The 22270-nt window shown below is 43.5% G+C and overlaps 1 protein-coding gene across 3 annotated transcripts in view; it reads left to right on the forward strand.

Annotated features, from left to right (window-relative positions):
• The window catches only part of PLCL2 (phospholipase C like 2), a 172438-nt gene extending 159451 nt beyond the window's left edge, over window positions 1-12987 (forward strand). For 2 of the 3 annotated variants that reach the window (XM_080672178.1, XM_080672180.1), the window contains 2 exons: window positions 1262-1371; window positions 12053-12987. In XM_080672178.1, coding sequence (XP_080528304.1) covers window positions 1262-1371; window positions 12053-12232 — 290 coding nt within the window. In that variant the 3' untranslated portion in view covers window positions 12233-12987. Of the gene's footprint in view, window positions 1-1261; window positions 1372-11783; window positions 11886-12052 lie in introns of all 3 variants that reach the window. The other variant, XM_080672179.1, reaches the window with a different exon arrangement.
• Window positions 12988-22270: the final 9283 nt, after the last annotated feature.

A 22270-nucleotide genomic window follows, 5' to 3' on the forward strand; every position in this document is an offset into this window, starting at 1 on the left:
AAAGAAAAAGAAACAAGTGAATCTAGTTGTACTTTGCAAGTGACTTAACCAAGTAGAGAAAAGAATTATTCTGACTGACCTTAGAATACAATATTTTTACCAAACATTCTCAGTAAGATACATTCTAAGGCCAAAATAAATAGTTTAAATTAGATTCAGCAATTTTACTAGTAATAGTAATGTTGAGGTGGTTAGGAATTAAGACCTTCCCTGCTAACAGATAAGAAATAAGCATAAATTTAAAAATATATATAGTATGTGAAAACACTGTATACTTAAATTAGAATTGAAAGTTTAGCAAGATCTTACTCTTCCCTTTAATAAAAGATAGATGTGGCCTTTAAATATTCCCCCCTGACAGAATCCAGAGAAATGCTTGCTTCCAAGTGTGAGGTGGGGAGTGGGGTTGGTCGTCTAACCACGGTCGCCAACCACTGGTGGTCCGTGAGGGCCGAAAGGCTGGCGACTGCTGGTCTAGAACATCTTGTGCAAGAAAACAAGAATCATATCAAAGGCTAATCGGTCATTTCAAAAGGACATAGAAACCTGTCTGAAGGATTCCCATTGGCCAGAGATGGGATAATTGATTGCAATTTAATATGCAAAAAAATCAATGAATCCTGATTTTATTAGACCCGTAAAAGGGCCATCATACCAGTCCTGCCCTCTTGCAGTGTCACTGTATGAGGAGCCTCTATATTTCGAATGACAGCAGGGAATATCAGATTATGTAAATTCTATAGAGTCATAATATAAATGTCCAGTTAGAGTTTATGTCTTTCACCCATCCTCTTCCCTTTACAACAGGCGTGGTGTCTGATCTCAGATTGACTCTCCTGTGACAGGAAATACATTTTGCATTCATTTCATCCCCAGTTGCTGACACTGTGTCCTCTGAGATTCCCAAAACCTGGGTTCTCGTCCCAGCTCTTCCTCCTGCTCCCTCCACAGGCATCAAGCTCTGCATTGAGCGGAGTCCAGATTCCTCACCTCTGAAACAAGGAGAATGAACCCAACCTGTGTGTCCTGTTCGCCCTTCAAAACCATGTGGAACAACCAGATTTCTCACGTGCATACCTTCTGGCTTGCTGATACCATGAATTCTGAGTGTTTCCCCCATTATTACATTCTTAAATAGACATGTTCACAAAATTCCATCGGACATTGGAATCATATAGCAATACCTAGAAAATGAAATACTGCTGGCCCGTTAGCACAGACTGGAGGGAGAAGTGATCTGCTTTGTCCTTTTGTCTTTCAGCCATGGAGTTCCACGAACACCTGCACAGCATAGGCACCAGGGAAGGTCTGAAGGAGCGAAAACTACAAAAAGCTGTGGAGAGCTTCACCTGGAATATCACCATCTTGAAGGTACCTAGCGGGTTGTTGCTGGTGCTAGTGGTTTTGCAGACTTTTTCAGCGTGTTTCTTTCTGTCCGGACATTTCGTGCACATTATCCACCACTGGAGACTATGCATGCCCACAGGGATCCAGTGCCCTCTGCCCTCTGAGAGTCTGCAGGCACCATGGCTGGGCGGCGCGGCTCAGGGAGAATGTGGGGACTTCAACGGTTGGTTGGCACATTGTGGGTTCTGGTAGGAAGTGAAAAGACCTTGCATTTTATCCTTGAAGCATTGTGAACTTCATGCATGCCAGACGCTGTGTGTGAAATAGAACATATTGATTACAGAAGAGTGATTGGGACTTTAAAGATTCTGGTTACTCCAATTTCATGTAACACTTTCAGTAATAATTACAGCCTTCATATTAATATGATCCCAGAAAAACATAGGAGACACTTGTGTAGGACATAATCAAAAGAAATATGTAAAGGAATTGCTATTGGAAAGAAATTTTCCTTCAAGGGAAAAGCCATCTTCAGTCCTTCCTTCCTTCCTTCCTTCCTTCCTTCCTTCCTTCCTTCCTTCCTTCCTTCCTTTCCTTCCTTTCCTTCCTTCCTTTCCCTTTCTCTCTCTCTCTCTCCTTTCCTCTCTCTCTTCCCTCCTTTCCTTCCATCTATCTCAGCCTGTCCATTTTTTTAAAAAAGCACTTTTATTTTTTATAATAAAAAATTTTAGAAAATGTCAAAATATCATAACCAAAGGTAAACAGAGTCCTACTGTCCAGAGACAATGCCATTGGCCCTGGGCTGTACTCTCTCCCGGTATTTTTCTCTAATAATATATAATATGACATGATTTTTAAAATAATGCTTTGTATATACCTTGAAACTTTTTTTGAGTTTAATCTCAATGTGATCTTCACTTTTCTTCAACTGAATTTTTAGGAACTTCAATAATAACACAGAAAACATTATTTCACTCTGGATCTTGGACAGCAAAATGTAAAATTACTCTGGTATTCACCTGCCAAACCTTCTGCTCAGTTGGGTTCAAAACTAAAGGCTCTCTCACGCTGCCTCCTTTAATTCCCCCACTCCCCTTCAAGTTAAAGGATCCATCCCTGCAGCTGATGACAGTTTTCCGAGTTGATTTAACAAAAGTTGCCCTTCCAAAGCTAGCCAACTTGCGTTTTCTCACATTTAACTCCTTTTTATAATTAAAATCATTTTCTTCTTCAAACACTCCCCTTCCTACACATGTACTTTTTTAAATCTCTAGGTCTTCTGCTTAGTATTTAACTCTGATTGCTTGCAGTTCAATAAACAGCAGAGATAAGAACGTACAATGAAAAGGAATTTGGCTTTACTACTTGCCAACTCACTCCCACCAGAGGTGGGGGTTACACTACAAATTTCCTGCAAATCTCAGGAAAAAATAGCACAGTGGTTCATAGCCTTGTGATAGGAATAAATGCTCACTTGGCTTTTTATTATAAGTAAAAATAGACTTAGGGAGCCAACTTCCCTCTGTCAGCTCTCCTTGCCACTCATTTGTGGTCCAGGCACTAGCAATCTGGGCTTCATCCGGAGCCTGTTCAACCTGCAGACGCCCTGCCCCACCCACACCCGCCAATCAGAAGCTCTGTTTTTACAAGATTCCAGGGCATTCCTGTGTACATCAAAGTTTGAGAAGCACCAAAAACGGAGCCTGACTCACATACTAATGAAAACCAGGTGACGTAAGGATTGTCCCGGGCTTTAGAAATAAGTACCTGAACCAAATAGCTACCCTGAGGTAAGATTTTCTTTTGACTTGTCTGCATAGGAAATGTCCAACCTATAGAGATTTTTTTGTAAGAGTTTATTTGAGCCAAACTGATGACACTGTTGGCAAGCAAGATCTCAGATGCTGTGGAGATGCCGGTTTGCAGTTTCTTTTATGCCTTTAGAGTAAGAGGGAAAGTAAGGAAGATTAAATGAAGGTGGGAGAAAACCAGGTCCAGGATAGTGAACACACTGTGTGCTCCCTTGAGGGTGGTCACACCTTCCAGGGGGCTGTAAAAGAAGATTGCTTCTGGCATTCCAAGGGTGTGTTAACCTAGATGCACAAGAACAATGGACAGGGCTTGCTTAAACCTTTTAGGACGGAAGTTAATGGGACTGTAACTACCCATCATGCCTTTCCCGGTTAGGAATTTATGATTATATCACCCCACCCCCAACCCCGTGATGTTACTTTAGGTCACTGAACTCATACCCCTTTAAAAAAAAAAACCTTATTGTGAGAGTATTACAGATGTCTCCCTTTTTTCCCCACACTGCCCCCCTCCACCCGGTTCCTGCCCCACCCCAGGCCTTCACCACCCTACTGTCTGTGTCCATAGGTAAGACCTTTGGTTAATCTCTTCCTGCCCTCCCTCCCCCTTCCCACTGAGATTCCTCATTTGGCACCCCCATAATGCAAATGTTGGTACACTTGAAGTTGTCCCAGAAGCTCCAGGATAGTTAACAAATTATGTGCTCCCTTGAGGGTGGAGCACATAATTTCTTCCTATTTTTGGATTCTTTTTTCTCTTGGCTCTTCTGATTGGGTGTTTTTTTGCTTCCTCATATTCCAAATCGTTTGATTCTCAGAATCCTCTACTGTAGAATCCCTGTAAATTGTTCTTTATTTCAGTTAGTGTATGCTTAATTTCTGACTGGTCCTTTTTCATGTCTTTGACATTCTCACTAAAATCCTTGGAAGTCTCATGAAGATCCTTGAGTAACCGTATAACAATGGTTTTGAACTCTGTATCCAGTAGTTTGCTTGCTTCCATTTCTTTCATTTGTGACATGTTTGTCTCCACATTTTGGCCGCTTCCCTGTGTTTGTCTCTATGTATTTGGTAGAGCTGCTATGTCTCCTGGAATTGGTAGAGTGGCCTGTGTAGCAGGTGGTTCTGTAAGGCCCAGCCTCCCCAGTCACCTGAGCTGGGCACTCTAGGTGAGCCCCTGTGTGGGCTGTGTGCACAGTCTTGTAATTGAGCCTTGATTGCTGTTGGCATCTCTGGGAGGAGTTGACCTCCAGGCCAAAGGCTGTGAGGAGCAGCTGGCACAAGAGTGGGAGAGCTGCTGTGAAGCAAGGCAGGCTGGTGCTAGTGCCTAGTCTTGGGCCTTTTATTGATAGGTTTGGGGCACGCTGTCACCAGCTGCAGCTTATTTGAGAGATTTTACCAAAGTCTGAAGCCTGAGCCAGGCAGGCCATTCATATGGAAATACTGCTGCAAACAGGGTGGGTGGGGCTGCAAATTGGATGGGGTGGGACCTCAGCGAGTCACGAGGGCAGAGCAAACAGTGTAGGCCAGGCTGATTGAGACCTGGATATGGCTGCCAGTCAGCTCTGCGACAGGGGAGGTCCCAGCACGGGAACAGTGACTCCTGTGAACACCCCTGTCTGGGGGAAGCCACCCCCGAGTTCCCTTCCCGATGCCAGACAGTCCAGTTCCTCCCTGTGTCTGGATCCCCCGTGCTGGAGCTCGGAAGCTGTTCCGTATAGGTTTGTGTTTGGCCCTTTAAGAGGGACACCTGGGTCTCCAGCAGCTTCCTTGTCACTGGACCACAATCCCTGGTAGTTCTTACAGCCTGTAGTTACAGGGACTTCTCCTCCCAGCTCTGGAACCCTGGGCTGGGGGCTGGCATGGGGCTGGGGCCCCTTGCTCCTCCCGAGTGGCTTCTGCAGAGACTCTCTCCCTCCCGATTAAAAATAAAAAACACATGTGGGGGCCGGACCAGCCCATTCTGCGCCTCCACCCCCCTCCCAGTCATAGTGTGCTTTCGTCTTTACTTCTTTAGTTGTAGGACTTGCATTCAGCCAGCTCTCCAGCGATTCTGGATGATGGTTCTGTATTTTAGTTGTGGGAGGCCGCAAGTACTGGTGTTTACCTACACCACCACCTTCAGATCTCCCCATGCCATCCTTTTTGTCCAGACTTATGCCCAGGAGTGAGAATTAACACCCCAGACTTATATTCACATGGAAAGAATTGTACAGGATAGGGTAACAGACAGTTTTCAAATTTCCAGGAAAATATTTGCTGTGGATGGTGTGGAGCATGGTAGAACCTAAGCGAGGAATGGAGGATTGGAGAGATCTGTGTGTCACTTACTGCAATAGGAGGACTTCCTGTGTATTTCACGACTTATACTTTCTTTAGAAGAATCAGTGCTCCTGGACCCTCGTATGCGAGTTTGGATGCGAGCTGAGCTGCTAACCTCTTCCTGGCAGGAGCTCCTGTCATGGCTTGTTCTTCGCGGTGAACGGGGAGGTAACAGAGCTGTGCAGTTGGCAGCAGGTGGCACAGACGCTCGGGGAAGGGTTCAGAGGACACTGGGTATGGAGAGAGAAGGAGGAGGCCCTGCTGAGCAAGCTTGAAGCCGCGTATAGGAATGACCTGGGGTCCTTAAAAATGCCGCCTCCGGAGGCCCTCTCAGTCCTCCTGGTCCTGCATCAGAATCTCCAGGGCAGGACACAGGAATCTGCTTGTTTAACAGCTTCCTCTGGGGATTCTGAGGCACCCTAAAAAATACCACGTAGTAAGTCTCCAGAGTCAAACCAAGGGTCTTTCCTGCGTGTCACCCCTCTGGTTGGAACAGTAAAGGGTGCAGGGTGACCAGTCGTCCTGGGAGGTGGATTCCCAGTGTGAAAGCTGGGACAGGCCTGGGTAACCCGGGACAGCGGGTCCCTGAGACAAGGCACCTGCCGCAGACTCCTTTCTTCTAAGGATGCCCTCCCAGTTGTTATGAATCTTGACTGGCTTTGTTTAGTTTGGCAGTGTTAAGAATTGCTTTAAAATACGGAAATGAACAAAGAAGAAATGTCATGCATGATCACCACCCAGAATGACCCGCTGTTAACATCTCGGCATACTTACTCCCAGTCCTTTTTTTCTTTGAATAGCAATCATTCATTTATGTCTTCATTAGAAAGAAGCTGTTTTTAATGTTAGAAAAGGTGAAAGTTTTAAAATGACCTCAGATCTTCGCTCTAAGAAATAAGTAGTATTAAATGTAGGTGACCTCACTCCAGGACACTTTTCATTGTGCATGTGGGTGGGTGGGTGGAGAGTCATTTTATTGATTCTTGACATCTTTGAAATTGGTTTGTTTCTGTAGTCCATGACATCTGTGCATTGTATCCTAGTTAAGTTGGCGGTGATTTTTCTTTCTTAGCAGTCCATAAAAATAATGATAGGTCTCATAAGCATTGTGTCTCAGATATTATAAAATAAGGTATATCAATAAATAGAATCCTGCCTTAATTGCTCTTTTTAAATTTATATAACAGAAGTAAACCGTAGAGAAGCTAAATGAATTGCTGAACAATGTCTACTGTAAGGGGTATTTATTTCTTCTAAATCTCTCTGAGGTTAACAAAAGAGATGAAAAATGTTGATAGGAGTCATCTTGTTGGTTTTTGTAAAGCTACACATTCCAGTTCCACGCTCTGTTGGTTGACCTTCTGCTGTGAAAGATGAGAATATGAGTATTCTCAAGTATATCTAGGTAGGGAGTTGGGCATATTGCTCTTTTTACGTTGTCCCATCTGATCCCAAGACTAATTCCCATGTTGCTTGGTGCCTGGCTTCTTGCACCGAGCATCATGCGTCTGAGATTCATGCCACCCTCGGTCCCGTCATCGCTCCCACTCCATCCAACAGCAGTAAAAAGAGGACACTCCCTCCCTTGGCTTCTCTGCAGTTTGGTTGGATGTTAGAATTTTCAGGAGTTTTATGAATTGCCAGTATGAATTCTGTGAGTTTTTAGAAGTTGATTATATCTTGGTATTACCTTTTCTTTGTTTGGTTGCTGTTGGTGGTTTTGTTTTTTACGGTGTTTGCTCATTTCATCAGGAATGTGGGAAGTCAGTCCCGGAATGCACTTTGAACCCACCAACTTAAGACCTTCCTCTCCCTTTATTTTCCATTTGCTGAAATATTCACTGCACTGGTGATAATTTTCCCATTTCTATTTATTACCATTTCTAAGATGGTAAAACCTCATAGATTTGTAAAAATAAATCCACCCCCGGTGATGGTCATGCCCTTAGCCAGCACCGAATCCCTTCGCGTCTCTGGGAAAAGATCCCATCTTCCCTCAGGCCCGCCTGCTCAGTCCTCCCACAGACGTGAGGGATGGGATGGCTGTGGTCCCTGCCGCCTGGCCCTGGGCCTCCTGAGGGCTCTGGTGTGTCGGTGTTCATAAAACGGGCAACCAGCCCTAGCCGGTTTGGCTCAGTGGATAGAGCATCAGCCTGCAGACTGAAGGGTCCCAGGTTCGATTCTGGTCAAGAGCATGTACCTTGGTTGTGGGCACATCCCCAGTAGGGGGTGTGCAGGAGGCAGCTGATCGATGTTTCTCATCGATGTTTCTAACTCTCCATTCCTCTCCCTTCCTCTCTGTAAAAAATCAATAAAATATATAAAAAAACAAAACTAAAAAAAGCAAACGGGTGACCAGAATTATCCCCATACTTCAGATGTGCTGGGCTCAGCAGCCCAGAGTGAGACTTGGTATGTTTTTGCTCGTAGCCTGAAAATCCTGAAAATTATCTTCGTGTTAATAGAGGCCAAAGTTATGTTGGATTGGATCGCATTGAGTCCTGGACTTAAATGAACCTTTTGCAACCCAAGATGTTTTCCAGATGAATTGCTACCAAGCGACCTCCCCATCCTGTGCCATCCCATCCTCCCAATAAGACTAAAAACTAGACCCTGCATGTGATTAGAGGTTTGTTCTCTGTAGGAACAGAAGACGTCTCCACAAAATAAATAGTTAAACCAGGCAGATTTTGCACCTGGTAAGACATTAATCCTGACTTGCTTTTACTTGAGGTGCAGTGCTTACCTTGACAACCTGAAGCCTACATTTGCTTCCTTTCGGAAAATGACTTCCGTAGCCTGCGTGTAACTTATTTCCTTCATTGAGGCCAGTACCCTTTAATTATGTTTTTTATTATAGGTGATGTATTATGTTGCCTGTTTTCCTGAAAAGCTGTAATTGACTGGAAGCCATTTCTGTTTAGTGTGTGAAAACTGCTCAGATGGCTCAGGAACTCAAACTACAATAGTGTTTGTCATTAGACAGACTGTACGTTCTGATCCATCTGAGCACGTAAAACCTCAGACAGTCGGATCCCACTAGTGTGGAATTTGCGATCCTCGGCTCCCATTTGACCGTGCACAGGTGTGCTGAAAAGATTAATGGGGAGGAGGTCCGATGCCTGCAAGGTGCTTACTGCATTTGCAGGAGCTCACTCGTGGTCCTGGCGCACGCCCCTCCTCTCAGGTACCGGTCTCTGCCTGGAACCCAGGCTCAACCTCCTGCCCTCTGTGCTTGGGTTTTGAGGAAACTCCATCTGGAGACCGCAAGGGCTGCACCGGTGACCTCACCCCACTTCTGCCACCAGAGCAAGCTCCTCTGTCAGGAGAGGCCCCTCTGCTGCTGCAGGGTGCACTCACCGCCAGGGTGACAATTCGCCCTTCCTATGGCCAGGTCTGTAACCGAGGGAGATGCCGTCACAGGGGGAAATTACAAAGCTTTGTGGTATAGAAACGGCACTACTACTAAACAACCGAGGCCCAGAGGCGTCCCTTGTTGGAGCCACGTGGGGGGTCAGTGTCCCCTGCGGCCGGCATCCTTTCCTGCCCTCTGCCCAGGCCCAGCTCAGCACCACCCCTCCTCGCCAGTGCTGCCTATGAGCCCCCTACCTCCATCTTCGTTGAGTAAAACATGAAATTGTTTCTGAGGAGAAAGGCATTCATTCTGAATGAAATTGAATCTTATATTCTAAAATGTTACTTAACTTTTTTTAATCTTTATTGTTGAAAGTATTACATATGTGCCCTTTTTCCCCCATTGACCTCTTCCAGCCTGCCCCCAACCCCTATTGTCCATGTCCATGGGTTATGCAGATATGTATACAAGTTCATTGGTTGATCTCTTTCCACCCTCCCTCCCCTGCCTTCCCTCTGAGGTTTGACAGTCTGTTCGATGCTTCTATGTCTCTGGATCTATTTTTGTTCATGTTGTTCATTATATTCCACAAATGAGTGAGATGTGATACTTAACTTTCTCTGACTGGCTTATTTTGCTTAGCATAATGCTCTCCAGGTCCATCCATGCTGTTGCAAATGGTAAGTTTTCTTTTTTACAGCAGAGTAGTATTCCATTGTGTAGATGTACCAGTTTTTTAATCCACTCATCTGCTGATGGACATTTAGGTTATTTCCAGATCTTAGCTATTATAAATTGTGCTGCTAAGAACATAGGAGTGCATATGTCCTTTCTGATTGGTGCTTGATTTCTTGGGATATATTCCTAGAAGTGGGATCACTGGGTCAAATGGCAGTTTCGTTTTTAATATTTTGAGGCAACTCCATCCTGTTCTCCACAGTGGCTGCCCCAGTCTTCCCTTTTCTGCACCTCCTTGCCAACACTTGTTGCTGGTAGCCAGGTGTGAGATGGCACCTCGTTGTCGTTTTGATTTGCATCTCAGATGATTAGTGACTTTGAGCAGGTTTTCATATGCTTCTTGGCCTTCTGCATGTCCACTTTGGAGAAGTGTCTGTTTAGCTCCTTTGCCAATGTTTAATTGGATTATTTGTCTTCCTTTTGTAAAGTTGTATGAGTTCCCTTTATATTTTGGAGATTAACCACTTAGTGGATTTCATTGGCAAATATGTTCTCCCATGCAGCGGGCTCTCTTGTTTTGTTGATGGTTTCTTTTGCTGTGCAGAAGCTTTTTATTTTGATGTAGTCCCATTTGTTAAAGTTGTGTGTGTTTAAGTAAAATTTGCTGTGTAGTCTCTGCATTGGGCAAGGCCTTTAACCTCCCTAAACTCAGCTTCCTCATCTTTAAAGTATGGTAGTAATTGAACCTCCCATGAGATAATCTTTGTGAAGAGCTTAGAGACAGTGCCTGGTATACAGTAGTCACTCAAAAAAATGATAACTATTGTTTCAGAAGGCTTTGCTGAAATTCATTCCTGCATATCTGATTTTTGGCATATTGTAGGCTCTGTGGTCTCAAATTTAGGACTATAATTACATTCCTAGCCCTCTATGCCAATTTGAATTGTAGTTTTAAGAAATGCAACATTCATAGCATTCTTAGAAGAGGTTTGTGCATTTGGCCTGTGATGCTGAAAACTTATGAAATACTGGCTTGAAATGTATTCAGTTTCTAGATGAGTCTCATGTCACCCAAATTAATGACTAATCACAAACAGTTACTAAAGGGCACTATGTTTGTGGCCACCTGCTAGTAACGGTCTAGATCAGTGGTCGGCAAACTCTTTAGTCAACAGAGCGGCAAGCCGCAGTTTGCCGACCACTGGTCTAGATGAAGGCTGTGTGACTGTATTCATTCTCTGGTTTTGGTTGCAGAGGAACCCTAGACCCGTGTGCTGTCATCTTAAAGTGACGCTGGGGGTACCCCTGAGGCCTCTGGGAAATGTGCAGTTAAACTAAATAATGGAACACCTATTTATAGTAACTAATTAAAGATCTCCATAAAGCAGGAAAATCATGAACAGTAAGTGGTAAACAGCAAACCATTCTGTGCAGTCCCACCTCATGGTGACTTAAATTGCCATTTGGTCTCACTAGTGGCTGAGATATGATTATAGTCCTGTTGTCTGCCAGAGTCAGTCCTTACCTGTCACCCTTTGCAGGTGGCCCTGAGTTTTATCTGTGCAGGATGCACATTGGGAGGCAGTTGAAAACAAAAAGCAGAAAGGGAGAAACAAGGGATGGTACTAAGGATGTAAGTATGGCAAAGGAAAACTCAAACTACAGAGGAATCATAGAGTAATGGAATAAATTTAGAGCCTGAGGAAAGGGGGAAAATCATGAGCAAAGAGACTAAGAAAGAAGGAAAGACAATGGTATAAGTAGAACTGTTGGTGGGAAGCTGATTAAATATAGGAAGGAAAAACAGAACAAAACATTAAAGTGGGAGTGTTGAAATTTATAACAATGGAGCAATTGGCACCACATCATCTTGAAATCATTGGCTATATGGGCATTAGGCAATGTCAGCAGACATTTTGATTGTCTCAACGGAGTTGTTGCTGCTACTCTCCAGGGATGCTGCTGAGTACCCTCAGATGCACAGGCTAGCTCGACAAGATTAGTGGTTGTCGAGGGATGGTGTGACTGTGGAGTCAGCACCAGGGAGATCCTTGTGGTGATGGGTTAGCCCTGTGTGTGGATTTCAGTGGTGGTTACATGAATCTACACGTGGGCTAAAATGATGGACAGCTATACACACACATTGTATTAGTGTCAGTCCCTGGCTTGGATACTGTTGTACTACAGATGTAAGCATTGGGGGAAATATGGGTACACAAGACCTATCTGTACTATATTTGCATCCTTCTGTGAGTTTATATGTATTTCAGAATATAAAGGTTAAGAAAAACAAGATTGGCCAGATTACTAGATGTAATACACCTCTGTTCGGATTTATAAATGGAAAGGACTGAAAAGGCAGCACACTCCTGGTAAATACATTATTAAAATTGACCTATTCTAATGCCGTGCCAGTAAGAAATGCACATGCCCCTTGGAGGAATGAAAATATTTCTATTGCAGCAGAAGACCTATGTTGTCAAACCATGACAATAAACCAGGTCATATCTAACATGTTTCATCGCATGTTTTGTTACAGGGACAAGCGGATCTTTTAAAATACGCTAAGAACGAGACTTTGGAGAACTTGAAACAAATCCATTATGCTGCTGTTTCGTGTGGACTGAATAAACCAGGGACAGAAAATGCCGACGTGCAGAAGCCACGCCGGAGTCTGGAAGTCATACCTGAAAAAGCCAGCGATGAGTCTGGAGAGTGAGGCACTTCCTGGTCATCATCATGGAGGTTACAGCTCTGGACCAACCGTAGTCAGGTGGAGCAGTCACTTTGCACTCACTGGTGAAAATAATATTTGGGATTTTAAAGCACAACTGGAATAGCTAATTGCAGTCTCTTAAAACTGTGAATGTATGTAGCAATTCTGCGTGTGAAGGCAAATAAACTCTTTAACAAGAAATTATATTCCTGGCCAAAGTATGCTATATTTGTATACAAAGACACCATCACTCCGCTCCAGTGTGAACCACCGACTATTCACTCTAGTTCCATTGAGAAAGAAAACACTTTCTTAAGATGGAAATGGATTGTATTGTCAAATTAGTATTTATTGGAGAAAAACGTAATCTACGCATTTTACATGTGTGATTGCCAGAGTCTCTGGGTTATAGATGATTTTGGTGGAATGCCTGCTGAGCCATAATTACTAAGGAGAATGTAAGTGGACAGATCCCCTGAATCCCCAGGGACTTTGGAGCACCATCCAATACAAGGAGAACGTGCAATTGGACTGAAGCTCCCCGGCTGGAGACATGTGCTGGGTATAATATATACAATGTAGAAGCAACACATTGTAAATAGTTTTTCATTGTATGAAGTAGTGTTCACATTAAAAAAGATGTTTTATGATATTTCTCCAATAGCAGTACATGCATTTAATGAAATTTTAACTTTTAAAAATTGTGTTTCAAATATTCTGCTCTTAAGAGTAAGCCATTACTTGGTAAACAGCTTTGTCAAAAAATGGGTTGCTTGTCTGGCTTGACACTAGCTTATAGTGAGGTTCTCACAACGTCACACAGTGGCAGCTGCCTGACTGTAAAGTGGGCTGAGACACCCCCTTCCACTTCTTAATTCACAGCAGAGAGTGTGTGCCCCGAAATAGTGCAAATGATAAGTTCAAGGCCAGAGAAGATGTTGCTTCCCTAAGGCCAGCTGAGTTGTTAAGCTTTTATTTTTTAAATCAGTGAAACTTGGTGCTATTTTTGAAAAAAATAACAAACCCTGCAGCGTAATTACTATTTCTCCCAAATCAAAATGGCTTCCAAATTTTGGAAGAGTAAAAGATGTGTCTAAATCTTTAACAACCCCTTTTTGATTTGCCCATTTTCTTTTCAGTGGTTCAGGTATGTGAGCAGGTAAGTGTTGTAACCTTCAACTTGGCATCTCAGTCAATCCTCAGTCAGGGGGATGCTTAGGCTGAACATATCTAAGTTATTTCTGCCCAAATATCCTCCTAAAAAACCATTCCTTTGCTCAGTTGTCCTTTGCATTCTAATGTGCTTGAGTTAAGGTTGCAAACAGTTATCTCTTGCAAAGAAAACATTGTAGACACACTCTGGATTGAACCTGGGGAGGCCTTAAAACCCCTACTTGGTCAAACAAAAGTGAGACACCTACCTCTGGGTTCGTAAATTGTGGTAACCATGGGTAGCATGCTGGCTTCCTGCCGTCATTGCATTCTTCAAATGGGGGAACACCCGTGTGAGTTACTGTAAATACAAACAATGCCCCCGTCATTAGTCACATCGTACGCACACATGGTGTGTCACTCCTAATTAGGACCAATGTCTAATGGGAAGTACATGAAAACCACTGGGTGAAAAGGTGAAAGAATTAAGCCAAAACCCCAAACTTACAGACATAGACAGGAGTATGGTGATTACCAGAGGAAAAGGGGGCTGCGGGAGGTAGAAGAGGGTAAAGAGGAGATAAGTGGTGATGGGAGGAGACTTGACTTTGGGTGGTAAACACACAATATGATATATAATGTATTATAGAATTGTACACCTGAAACCTATATAATTTTAAGCAATGTCACCCCTGTAAATTCAACAAATAAAAGAAAAAGATGGCTTTAAAAGAAAAAAAAAAAAGAAAACCACTGGGAAAGCTCTGCCGAGAACACAGGAAAACGAAGAGTTGGGCAAAATGCATGGAGACTTCAGCGAAGAGCTGGTCAGTGCAGTGGGAAATGACATGGGCAACGTGTGAATGGAGCCCTTGTCAGGTTCCAGCAGCCGTGCCCATGCCCCATGCAGGGGGGAAGTCCTGAGGCCTCTAACACACGAAGAACTTCCACCCTCTCTGCCTCTTAAGCCGAGTATTTCAGGTGTTGGCCTGTTTTCTGCTTTTAGCCGCTATGGCTTCTGAATAGAGGGGCAGAAAGCCTCTAACCCCCCAAATGCTTACCTCCTCCATTTCAGGGCTGTATGGCCCAGGAGCCAGGCCGTGTAGAGTTCCTCTCAGGCCACATGTCCTACCGCCTAGAGAGGGTGCTGTCCATCTGAGTGGAGTTGGAAGGTCATCCAGCTCACAGTCTTCATGATGAGGTCCGATTTCGTATATTGAATACTTTGTATTCGCTGAATCTTAAACAAGGATTTAAAAAATCATAAATGCAAATATCAGTGTAGTCACCGCGTAGCTCCCCTGTACCACCCAGGGAATGAGAATGCCCAAGCTAGGTATCTCCGCCATTTCAGTTTGAGCTAAGGTTTGATGTGAGCAGACCTCACTTGTGCCATGACTTGGAAGAATTTTCTATCTATTGTGACAGTGGGACTCTGTTGGGATTGCATGCCAAGCCCTGTGTTCAAGGCATTCTGTATGTTATTTTGTTATTTCATCCTCTCTACACCCAGCATGGTATGTGCTCGATATTACAGGTGACGAGATGATGACTTTAGCCAAGGTCACAGAACGCTCAGGTCAGAATTTGAACCCAGATATGTCTGCTCCAAAGCCTATGTTCCCAAGCACTATATCCATACTCCTCTGCATTCCAAATACATATTTACCATCTAAACTACAAGGTGGGTAGAGGTCATAAGGAATAATGAGGTAAGTGGCCTTTTATTCTTCTTTTTAAAATATATTTTTATTGATTTCAGAGAGGAAGGGCGAGGGAGATAGAAACATCAATGATGAGAGAGAATCATTGATCGACTGCCTCCTGCACGCCCCCTACTGGGGATCGAGCCCACAACCTGGCATGTGCCCTTGACTGGAATCGGACCTGGGACCCTTCAGTCTGCAGGCCGACGCTCTATCCTGAGCCAAACCAGCTAGGGCTGGCCTTCTATTCTTTTACCTTGAACGCGAGCCCCCTGGAAGCCACTGAAATTTATTCACTCTGACTGTATTGCGCACATACTAGGCACCAAAGATTCACCACACACAAAAATAGCAAGCTTTCAACACCCACGGAGCTCACAATTTACTTGGGAAGGAAGAGACATTAATCCAAACGATCCTAAAGATACAGGTACCGTGACAAACCATGGGAAGTGCTGCAAAGAGGCTACTCGGGTTCACGTCCGGCTGAGCAGAGAGGGGAAGTGATCTTAATGTTCCCAACCTGCCTTGTCTCTCTCACTTAAGAACTGAAAAATGCTTCTTTCCCTCACAGTGGACTCACCGTATTATTCCCATTAGTTATTCTCGAAAGGAGGGTCCATGAGAGTGTCATGGGGGCCCCACCCTCCTGGGAGGATGGACCAGATACCTATTGCTCCTAAACACAACCCCCAAGACTTAAACCAGTAACTTATTGCCTCTCAGGGTTCTGTGGGGCTGGGCGCACCTCAGTGGTTCTTCTTGGGTCTGTCGTGCAGCTGCTGGCAGCAGGGACCGCGGTCGTCCACTTGGGCTGGACATGTGAGATGGCCCCCTCCCATGGCTGGTGATCAGAGTGTCTGCACGTGGTCTCCGTGTGGCTTGGCCTTCTTCTAGCAGCACTGGGTTGCAAGAGGGAGTCGGCATCCCAGATGGCCCATAAGGGACCCGCAGGTCTTCCCCAGCCTCTCCTCGGAAGTCCCAGGTCACCTCTCCTGCATTCCTTTGTTCAAGCAAGTCACTAAGTCCACCCAGGCTCAAGGGGGTAGAGAACTTGACTCCTCCTCTTGATGGGTGAGTGGCAAGGTCATGCTGCAGAATAGGATACGGGATAGGAGATAATGTTAAGACCACCTTTGGAAAATACAATCTGCCATGGAGGTTTCCCTGAGAAAGTGGGCTTTTAAGCTGAGACCTGAAGGCAAAAATGGTGAAAAAGGATGAAGCCAGTGAGGCAATTTAGGCAGAGAAACCAGCAGGTTGCAAACCCCATGGTGGGAGGCAGGTGGCTTGCTTGAGGACTAGAGGAAGGACACGGAGCCCGGAATGCTGAGTGAAAGAGGGAGGTGCGGAGTGAGATGGTGAGGGCGCTGGAGCCCATCGCGAAGGGCTCTCCAGGCTGCCTCCTCAAGGATTTGGTCTCATTTCTCTAAAAGGTTAGTGCCAAACATTTAGTTTTATTATATCTAATCCGCTTTTTATTGGATTCACTTAATTACAAAAGGAATATATGATCCTTGTTGCCAAAAAGGTCAAGTGCTGAAGAAGGTAAATTAAAAAGTGCCGGTGCCCCGCACACTGCCCCTCCCGCTCCCCTGGGAAGTGGCTTGGGCGGCCCCTCTGCACACCAATGTGTTCAGATGCCACCAACATTGCCCTCCTCTCTCTGAGAAGTTCCAGCTTTTACTGTAAGAAAAGGCATAGCTCTCTTGAAGGATCATAGGAATCAAATAATTGAGTATTTAAGTAGTAGAGCTGTAGCTGGGAAGGTGACAAATAGCAATTCAATTTTATGAACTAGAATAATCTTGTGTTTTATCGGGGCCACGAATGTTAGGTAGAAGAAAAAAGGGATTAACAATGACATTTGTTTAACTATGACTATTAGAATTTACAATAATATCTTTCCTTTAAAAATATATTTTTAACTCAAAACAAAATAATCGTAAAAATTCTGTGGAAATGGACTGCTGTGGCCATCAAGATGACAAGATGAGATGAGCATTCTGAACATACATGAAAATATATCGATGATAAATACTCCAAGTGTAAAGGAGGTATGATAGGAAGAGTAAAATCCCCCTTCCATTTTCACCAGCCAAGAATTTATGCTGGATCATTTCTGGTTTTGATTCTTCTGATAATTGTCACCCAAACTCTAGACCAATGCTGTCCGGTGGAACTTCTGATGATGAAGGAAACATCTATATCTGTGCTATTCAATGCAATAGCCATTAGGCACACTGACTATTAATTTGCATATCCTATATAATAAAAGGGTAATATGCAAATCGACCGAACGGCGGAACAACCGGTCGCTATGATGCGCACTGACCACCAGGGGGCAGACACTCACCGCAGGAGCTGCCCACTGGTGGTCAGTGTGCTCCCACAGCTGAAGCGCCACTCAGCCAGAAGCCAGGCTTATGGCTGGCAAGCACAGCAGTGGTGGCGGGACCCTCTCCACCTCCACGGCAGCACTAAGGAGCGGTGAGCCAAGCGGTAAGGAGTGAGCAGGCGGGCGGTTAGGATCGAGGGGTCCTGGATTGCGAGAGGGCACAGGCCTGGCCAAAGGACCCCCTCCCCTGCATGAATTTTGTGCATTGGGCCTCTAGTTAATTAATAAAATTTTAATTTAAAAATTCAGTTCCTCAGTCACACTAGCCATGTTTCAATAACTCAATAGCCGCATGTGGCTAGTGGCTACCCTAACCACAGAGCAGCTACAGACAGGCTGGTCCCTGCCTCTGCCTGACCCACTTTAGAAAGACCCGTGACTGCACGCTGGGGAAAATGCAATCATGGCTCATTCCACTGCTCCTTCCCTTTGCCCTCCCTCCATTCCCAAGCACTGCCTGCAGCATTTTCATTTTAGTTCTGTTGGTTTACCTTTATCGCTTTTAGTAACCTATTTAAAACTGTTTCCTGATACATCAATTGTTGACTATAATACTTTGATCCACCACCACGTTTGATCAGCCAGTTAGTGTACCCCATGTTCTCTCCAAGATCTGCCCCCCCCCCCGCCCTTTCCCCCCAGCTCCTAGTCACCACACCACTGCTTGTCACATTGGCAAGGTCTCTGGGTAGCATTAATATTCTGTCCTGTAGCTATAAGTTTTCCAATCTTTGGTTCTACAATTAAAACCAATAGCCACCTTTATACTAATATTATTGCATAAAGATTACATGATATTATACATAGAAAAATCCTAAAGATGTCACCAAAAAACTACTAAGTTTAATAAATAAATTCAGCAATGTAGCAGGATACAATATTAACATTCAGAAATCAATGGCATGTTCATACACAAGTAATGAACTCTCAGAAAGAGAAACTAAAACACACACACACACACACACACACCAATCCCATTTACCATTGCAACAACAAAAAATTAAGATACTTAGGAATAAACTTAACCAAGGAGGTAAAAGGCTAAAGGCTACTACTTGGAAAACTACAGGACATTGAAAAAAGAGATAGAGGAAGACATAAACAAGTGGAAGATTAAACTGTGACCATGGATTGGTAGAATTAACATCATTAAACTGTCCACACGACCCAAGGCAATCTACAGATTTAATGCAATCTCTATTAAAATACCAACAGCATATTTCACAGTTCTAGAACAAATACTCCAAAATGTATATGGAACCAAAAAAAAGACCTCGAATAGCCACAGCAATCTTGAGAAAGAAGAACAAAGTTGGAGAAATAACAATACCAGATATCAAGTTATACTACAAAGCCACCATAATCAAAATAGCCTGATACTGGTACAAGAACAGGCATATAAATCAATGGAACAGAACAGAGACCCCAGAAATCAGCCCAAGCCATTATGCTCAATTAATATCTGACAAAGGAGTCAAGAGCATACAATGGACTCAAGAGAGTCTCTTCAATAAATGGTGCTGGGAAAATTGGACAGATACATGCAAAAAATGAAACTAGACCATCAACTTATACCATACACAAAAATAAACTCAAAATAGATAGAAGACTTAAATGTAAGTTGTGAAATCATAAAAATACTAGTAGAAACCATAAGCAGCAAAATCTCAGACATCTCTCATAGGCATATATTTATGGATACATCTCGTAAGGCAAAGGAAACTAAGGAGAAAATAAACACATGGGACTACATCAAAATAAAAAGCTTCTGCACAGCAAAAGAAACTATCAACAAAATGAAAAGGGAGCCCACTGTATGGGAAAACATCTGATAAAGGGTAAATATCCAAAATATATAACAAATTCATATGACTTAAAAGGAAGACAAACAATCCAATAAAAAAAAAATGGGCAAAGAATCTAAATCGACACTTTTCCAAAGAGGACATACAGAAGGCCAAGAGACATATGAAAAAATGCTCAAAGTCATTAATCATCTGAGAGATGCAAATCAAAATGACAATGAGGTACCATCTCGCACCTGTCAGAATGGCTATCATCAACAAATCAACAAATGACAAGTACTGGTGAAGATGCGGAGAAAAAGGAACCCTTCTACACTACTGGTGGGAATGCAGACTGGTGCAGACACTGTGGAAAACAGTATGGAATTTCCTTAAAAAATTAAAAATGGCACTCCCTTTTGACCCAGTAATCCCACTTCTAGGAATATATACCAAGAAATCAGAAACATCAATCAGAAAGAATATACACACCCCTATGTTCATAGCAGCACAATTTACAATAGCTGAAATATGGAAACATCCTAAATGCCCATTAGCAGATGAGTGGATTAAAAAACTGTGGTGCATATACACAATGAAATACTATCCTATATAATAAAAGAGTGATATGCAAATTGACCATACCTCCACTACACCCACAAGCCATGCCCACCAGCCAATCAGGAGCGAGTATGCAAATTAACCCAACCAAGATGGTGGTTAATTTGCATATCCAGGAGTAGAGTGAAGAATGAAGACAGTGTAGAAGGAAGCCAAGCATTGCAGAAGGGAGCGAAGCTGCGGAGAAGCAAGCAAGTGGGGCTGCGGAGAAGGGAGGGAAGCAGGCAGGGCGGGGGAGAAGGGAGGGAAGCAGGCGGAGAAGGGAGGGAAGCAGACTGCCACAGGAAGCCCTATTGCAGGAATCTTTCTGCAACGGGCCTCTAGTGTTGCTATAAAAAAGAAGGAATTCTTACCATTTGCAATAGCATGGATGGACCTGGAAAGCATTATGTCAAGCGAAATAAGCCAGCCTGAGAAAGAAAAGTATCACATGATCTCAGTCATTTGTGGAATATAATGAGCAACATAAAGTGATGAACAAAAATAGAGCCAGTGACATAGAAGCCATCAAACAGACTGTCAAACCTCAGAGGGGAATAGGGGAAAGTGGGGGTGGGGATAAGAGATGAACCAAAGGACTTGTATGCATGCATATAAGCATAACCAATATAACCAATATACACAGACTGTAGGGGGATGAGGGCTTGTGCTGGGGGGTGGGAGTGGACAGGGAAAGGTTAGTGGGGGGAAATGGAGACATATGTAATACTTTCAACAACAAAGAATTAAAAAATAAATAAACATACACCTAACCTATGAACTAGCAATTCCAACCCTAAATTTTCTGAAGAGAAATGAAAACTTATACCCTCCATAAAGACTCACACAAGAATGTTGACAGTAGATCTATTCCTAATATTCAAAAACTTTTTTCAAACGACCATCAAAAAGAAAAGAGATAAACATAATTGAGTTATAGTCATGAAATTTAATCTCTCTCAGCTATAAAAAGAACAAACTGCTGTTACCTGCAACAAACGTGGGTGACTAGAAAAACGTCATGCTGAGTGATAAAGACAGACACTCAAGAGTACCTACTGTGCGATTTCGTTCATCGGGAGCTCTAGAATAGGTAGAGCTAAGATACCGTGATAGAAAGGGCCATGGTGGGAGGTGACTGCAAGGGAACTTCCTGCAGGGATGTACATGTGGCACAGACCGAAATCTGTCTCTTGATTGATTGCAGTCACACTGGTTGTAGTTACAATGTCCTTGCCATTTGTCAAAATCATTGAATTGCATATGTGAAATCTTACAGTTTGTTGTATGTAAATTATACTTCAACAAATTTTATTTTATACTAGAGGCCCAGTGCATGAAATTTGTGCAAAAGTAGGCCTTCCTTCCCCCGGCTGCTGGCACCTGCTTCCCTCTGGCCGCCCAGTAGGACATCCAGTCTAGTTAGCATATTATGTTTTTATTATTCTAGATTAAAAGAGAAGACTAACTTAAACCCTAGGAGAAAAACAATTGGGAGCAGGAATGGGAAGAGGGAACATGATATAGTGTTATTATTATTTCATGGTTTTCTCTTATCAGTAAAATCTTTCCTGTTTCTTAATGATATAGTTACAGACTATTTTGAAGACTTTTTTCTCTGAACCCTCTGAGTTTTTTGTTCTTAATTTGGACTAACTGCTTCTCTGGTCTGCTGCTCAGATTTAATTCTGGGATCATTTGAGCACAATGACGACTTAGTTTTACTATCAGTTGCTTTCTTGGGCTGTGTTTTGGTTTGGTTTTGTTGTCTTTGTTGTTGATATTTTTGCTGAGGATGTCTGCGATTCTTTCAGAGAGTGTTTATGGAAGGCAAGTTTTCTGAGCCTGTCCGTGTTCAGCAATGCTTGACCTTGTTCTCGTGACTGATTGAAAGTTTGGCTGGGTGTCTAATTCTAGGCTCCGCCCCTTTCCTCTGAGACATGGAAGCAGCACTGCATTTGCTTTAGCGCCACTACTGCAGATGGGAAGGCAGACTGTTCTGATTCCATCCCTTTGCAGGTGACCTGTTTTCCTGGGAACTGTTTTGATTTATTCTCTTTTCCTGTTCTAACATGGTGTGGTGATATGTGAGTTCATTCGTTCGTTCGTTCATTCATTCATTCATTCATAAATATTTATTGTAGGAAACCCTAGCAGCTCTACTTCAGAGCAGTAAGTTCCCTGTGCTGGTGGAGGTTACATTCAGGTTTGGGAAATAGGCAATATAATAAACAAGAAAATAGATGAGACCCCTTCAGATGCTGACAAGTACTAAGAATAAATAGAACAGGGACTGGGGTGATGATGATAGACTGAGGCAGGATGAGGAGTGCTTGAGCTGAGGGTGTCAGGGGCCTCTCTGGAAGGTGGCCTTGGAGCAGAGCCCTGAATCATAAGAAGG

This window comes from Plecotus auritus (genome assembly GCF_963455305.1).
Source record: "Plecotus auritus genome assembly, chromosome: 6".
Lineage (NCBI taxonomy): Eukaryota > Metazoa > Chordata > Mammalia > Chiroptera > Vespertilionidae > Plecotus > Plecotus auritus.